Here is a 5,828-nt window from a genome sequence, read left to right on the forward strand (position 1 = left end):
TTGAGTAACGTAACGGAATACGTTACAGAATACATTTTGGGGCATGTATTCTGTATTCTGTAATGGAATACATTTTAAAAGTAACCTTCCCAACACTGCATACCAGTAAGCCTTGGTGAGCTAAAAGCGACACAGTCCAATGGAAGAAGTTTGGTAAAAGGGATAACCTGCCCAGGACAAATCCAGGTTTCAGTCAGGAATAAAGCATCAAGCCCATTATTGGAGAGGAAGTCATTTAAGAGAAAAGTCTTATTGACCAGCGACCTGACATTAAGCAATGCCATCCGTATCCTAGGGGCTAAATCGCCACGGGTGGTGCGTCGTAGGACACTTAGGTTGCTTCGGCAAACGCCGCGTCGGAGCGATGTTATCCAAACCCGAGCAGGAAAACATGCCACAGGAAGGGCAGGGTAGACTTCGTGGTCAGCCGAGCAGATCCAACGGTGGGTGAGCAACTTAGCATCAGAGCACTCCTGGGAAGGAGGGAAAAAAGATAAAATATCCAGGCTGGCATGTGGGTAGCCTGTGGCTCTGGCTTTAAAGTAGACCCTAGACGAATGCAACGGCCACTCCTTCTACCGCGTTTCCTGTAGCGTTTCTTGTGTAGATTAGGAATAGGGTAGGTGGAAGAAGCCGGTCGGAGGGTCCAGTTGGGGCGGAGTGGCGTCACCCAGGTTCCAGCAAGGATCAGCCTGAGAGGAATGGGAGAGTCTTAGATTTAAAAGTGTTTGCCTATCGTATGTAATCAGTGCACAGCCATTAGATGAGCATGCAACTAAAAGGATAAAAAGATACAATGCCAAGGTCCATAAAAGAGCGTAGAGGGGGTAAAAAGCAGCAAAACAGATACAGCCGAGGACGGCAAGCCACGTACACCGGCGCTATCTTTCCCTCACTGTACCAAACTGTAGGTACAATCCACTGCACAGCACTCTTTTTGCGGAACTGTAAACACAACTCACTGCTTTACACTTAATTTCCAAATGATCAACACACTCCTAGCAAGACTATACACATTTATGGCTATTATTTACACTATTTTGCCAACTGTCTGGCACACTGTCACATGTGAAAACTGTTTTAGATAATTAGTTCAATTTGCAATCAGCCTAAGCACTATAAATAAGCTACAGGTAAGCTGTCCGTGTGGAGTACAATGGAGGGAGCAGGAAGAGTGAGAATTAGAGGAGGCCGAGGAAGAGGACGTGGAGGTGAAGAAGTAGGACGAAGAGGACAACACGGACAAGGAGGTGACGTTAGAGGAAGAGGACAAGGAGGAGCAAGAGGAGAACGAGGAGAGGGAGGAGGAAGGGTAAGAAGAGTAAGAAATAGAATTACTGATGACATCAGAGCTACAATAGTGGATCATGTAATCAACCATGGAATGACCCTGAGGGAAGCTGGCCAACGGGTTCAGCCTAACTTGAGCCGCTACACTGTAGCAAGCATCATAAGGACATTTCGAAATCAGAGTCGGTTAGTACAGTCACTTTGCACTAAGATTTGTAGCACTGCCATATGCTACTGAAAAACACAACAATACCATAGATGTAAAAATACTGAAATTGTTACCAGATGCTGGGGGCAGAGGAAGAATGCTCACTGCAGACCAAGGAACCCATATAGTCAATATAGTGATTGCAAATAATTCCATAAGGCTACACGAAATTCATCAGCGCATAATTGTGGATGGCACCACCTTCCAAAACACAAAATGTGAGCATTTCTGTATTAGGTCGTGTACTTGCCCACAACAGAATCCGAATGAAACAAATCTACAGAGTACCTTTCGAAAGAAACAGTGAACGTGTACAACAGCTGCGATATGACTATGTGCAGGTAAACTATAGTAGCATTGGTACTGAATCTGGAAGTGCATACTGTAGTGCTGTGCATGTGCCTGCTGTGCTGAATTTGTTTTGTCTTGTCTAGAGAGTGATGGAGCTAGAGGCAGATGCCATGGGTCATGAGCAGTTTGTTGTGGATGAGGCTGGTTTTCACCTCACTAAGAAAAGGAGACGTGGCAGGAACATCATTGGACACCGTGCCATAATCAATGTCCCAGGACAACGTGATGGTAACATAACTATGTGTGCAGCTATAAGTCAAAATGGTGTTGTTCGCCATCATGCAACCCTGGGCCCATATAACACTGCACACATTATTACATTCCTGGACGCCTTACATGACATGCTCACTAATGTTCAGAGACCAGAGCAGACCAGATACGTCATCATATGGGACAATGTTAGTTTCCATAGGGCTGCTTGGGTCCGCAATTGGTTTACAGATCACCTACTCTTCACTGTACTCAACCTCCCCCCATACTCTCCATTCTTGAATCCAATTGAAGAGTTCTTCTCTGCCTGGCGCTGGAAGGTCTATGACTGTCATCCCCATCAACGCATAGCCCTTTTACAGGCAATGGAGGAGGCATATGGGGATATTGACCAGCCATCATGTCAGGCCTGGATGCGCCATTCCAGAAGATATTTTCCCCGGTGCCTTGGACTAGAGGACTTTGCATGTGATGTAGACGAAATTTTGTGGCCGGAGAGATGACGCGATGTAGACTGATTGCTCTTTTTTCCTCAGGGAAAATACTAGTTTGTTTTGACTTGGAAATAAGCACTTGTGTTTGTTTTGATGTGTGTGAATAAACACCAGTACTTGAAGTTTGGATCCCTCTATGTTTACGGACCTATGACAAAAGTATGACCTCAAACTGACATAGCCTACCTTGTGCACAGAGAAAGCAAAAGCTAGATGTGTTTTTTTATTCATACTATCAGTGTGTAGTTGGTGCATTGTGTGCTTATTAATGTGATGGCTTGTGTTAACTGTTTGATATGAAAATACCATTTTTACAAAGGTTTGGAGAGTTAAGCAAGAGTTATTAGCTTTTGCAAGAAAACTACAATGTTTTGCTGATTTGGTGAAGGGTTTTATTATTTGTGTGTAGAGTTTTGCAAAAATAGGCAATAGTTACAAAGAAATTGCTTAAGCCATCAGAAACAACTGTAACACACTACCACTCAAAATTGAAAACACATGTTGCAACCTCTTCTTCTGCGTTTTGCTAGATTGAATCCAGCTTCATCCACAAAGATATATTCATGAGGCCTAACCATTGAGTCAAGCTCAAAGATTCTAATTTTAGTTCTGTAAATGAAATAGTATAATATATACATGTGCTGTATATACAAGTATACTTATAACTAAATGGTATTTTGTTTAGAATTGAAAGACGGCCACATGAGGGTGGAAGAACACACATGTGCTCACATCACCAGGAGACACTTATTGTGGATATGGTCCATCAGAATAATGCAATTTGACTGCATGAACTGCAGCAAGGGAATATAGATGACAAAATTTATTTTGAATCTCCGAAAAAGGAGAAGGAAAGGTTACAATGTCATAGCTCAACATGCCATTATTGAACTGCCTGGCCAGCGTGGTGGAAATGTAACTGTGCTGCCATCAGCAGCTATGGGGTTCTCCGCTGTCATGTTACTGTTGGGCCATACAACACCGAACTTCTAGCAACATTCCTGGATGGTCTACAGGATGCTTTGCTTGAGCACAGACATCGCGAGCAGGCAGAGCATCCCATATCATTTGGGACAATGTGACCTTATTTTATGCAGTTAAATGTTATATGTGCCTTGACTGCATAAAATAAGGTCCTGGATAAATTATGGTGCTTTAAGTGGATTCCATACCTATGGCCAATTTAGAATTAAGTTAACCTAATAAACATGACCTTGGACTGTAGAAGGAAACTGGAGCCAAGCAAAATCAAGCAGGTGTGGTCAACCATGCAGGGTTACGGCTTGTAAGCAGGGGTGGGGGTGGGGGTGGTTCTGTATAATTATTAGCTGGGACTAGGATTTTGGCTGTGAATCCTTTAAAGCGTGTGGATTGCAGGTAAATTGAGATAACTCAAATGGAGATCTGTGGAGTTTGAACACTATGATGAAATTACAGACAGACGAGGGATTACACTGCAATGGTAATCTCTCATTTTAATATGTTTTGCTGAATCTATCCAATGTAAGTTCTGTTGATTCAAGGTCATAATGCTGTGTGTCCAGGAAAAAAAACTGACTAAATTATTTATTATAAATTATTTGTGTATATATATATATATATATATATATTAAAAACATACCAGACAAGTTAAAGTCTGCACCTCCTTGAAGACCTCACACCGATGGGCCTCTTTTCTTTTCTTCTACCCTCTATTCTTCATTATCTAATTCAAGTGTCAATTTTCAGCTGGCGCCTGCATTTACCCTTTCTTCTGCTATTGTCTCTGCTCAGCAGGGTGGGATGCCTCCCACTTAATCGTTGATCCAATTAATCTGAAAAACCTTTCTCTGCTTCTTTACAAGAATGATGGCCGATGAATAAAAATGTGCAACAAAAGAAGCAAGTTAAAACAGAGCAGTGTCAGTGATTGACACCGGAGCCAAAATGCCTGTTCATTGCCATTATGCCAGATCGAGTTATGGAACCTTAGTAGAGAAAGGTGGCCTTGATGAAAGAGATGAACATATCTAATTAACTTGGGTTAAATAAAAGTTTCCAGCTCCACACAAGTGAGTCAACCACCCCACAGCTTTTCATCATTTTGCCTCCTGGTAGGGCTTTGGAAATTGTGGGAGCTTATTAAACTGATGTCATTTTATCTTCATTCTGCAAAACACACCTGGCATTTCTATTTGCCATTTTCTCTTGGGTACACAAAGGGAACACTGGCTGCACTGCAGTACATTTCGGCAATCCAAGCAGGCCAGATGGGTTTGGGGTGCAGAAGTCTGCAGTTACATACTTGTCTACATGTTCAAGCCCAGTCCCCAAAACACTGGGAGTTTGTGTAATGTGTTTGTTTTTTTTTTAAAAACAAACGCAAATGGAGTGCAGTGATTTCCAACTCATATTTTATTAACAGCAGAAGAACACAGAAAATGAAAAAAACAAAAAACAAAAAATCGAATTTTTAAACTAACAATATGTACTGTTTAAAGTGGGACTTTTGGTCATTTTGAATTTGATGGCACCAACTTGTCTCAAACATATCTGGGTACGTGAATGAATACCACTGTGTATCATCCCCTCTTCTTTGCAATATGTAAACATCTGGGAATTGAACAAGTGCTGCTGGGCTTTTGAGAACTGAATGTTGTCCAAATGTCCAATATTTGAACCAGCCCGAATCCACCATAGCACAATGTGTACCCCTTTGGCACTTTACCGACACGCTGTACATCCCTCTCCGACCAGAGGAAGGTGCTGCAAGGCAAGCCACATGGATCACTTGTCCCAGTTCCAATTCAATTCAGTTTATTCCATTTTATTTAAACATGGACATATATAATAACATGGACTGAACCACCACTCACAACCACTAGCACTTGATATAGCCTCTGTAGAAATTATCCACATATCTCACTTATCTTAACTGCACTACTGTATAGTTCTGTGTAAATAATCATTGTGTACATACAATAATTTTTAATCCTACAACTGTTTATAACTTGAATAGTTCACATTTCTGTATAACTGTATATCTCAGATTTCTGTAGTTTTTTATTTCATATTTATATCCTGTTCATAGCCTGTACATAGCTTGTACTCACTACAGCCTGTACATACTTATAGTTATAGAATATTCATAACATACTTCATACCATGTACATTATAACATACCATAATAGACCCATTTCTGTAATATACTTACTAGGGGTGCAACGATATTCGTATCAATATTGAGCTCGTTAACGGAGATTTGCCGTGTTGTGGCGTTAAGGTCATTTCAACGA

The 5,828-nt window shown here is 41.4% G+C and overlaps 1 protein-coding gene across 1 annotated transcript in view; it reads right to left on the bottom strand.

Moving 5' to 3' along the window:
• LOC102206753 (uncharacterized) overlaps positions 1–5,828 on the bottom strand; it is a 60,252-nt gene that overhangs the window by 8,625 nt on the left and 45,799 nt on the right. Inside the window, exon 2 of the mRNA XM_013907879.1 lies at positions 580–692. Within this exon, the coding sequence (XP_013763333.1) occupies positions 580–692 (113 nt within the window). The remainder of the gene's footprint in view (positions 1–579; positions 693–5,828) is intronic.

The sequence above is a fragment of the Pundamilia nyererei genome, unplaced genomic scaffold (assembly GCF_000239375.1).
Source record: "Pundamilia nyererei isolate P.nyererei 1_Seehausen unplaced genomic scaffold, PunNye1.0 scaffold00574, whole genome shotgun sequence".
Taxonomy (NCBI): Eukaryota; Metazoa; Chordata; class Actinopteri; order Cichliformes; family Cichlidae; genus Pundamilia; species Pundamilia nyererei.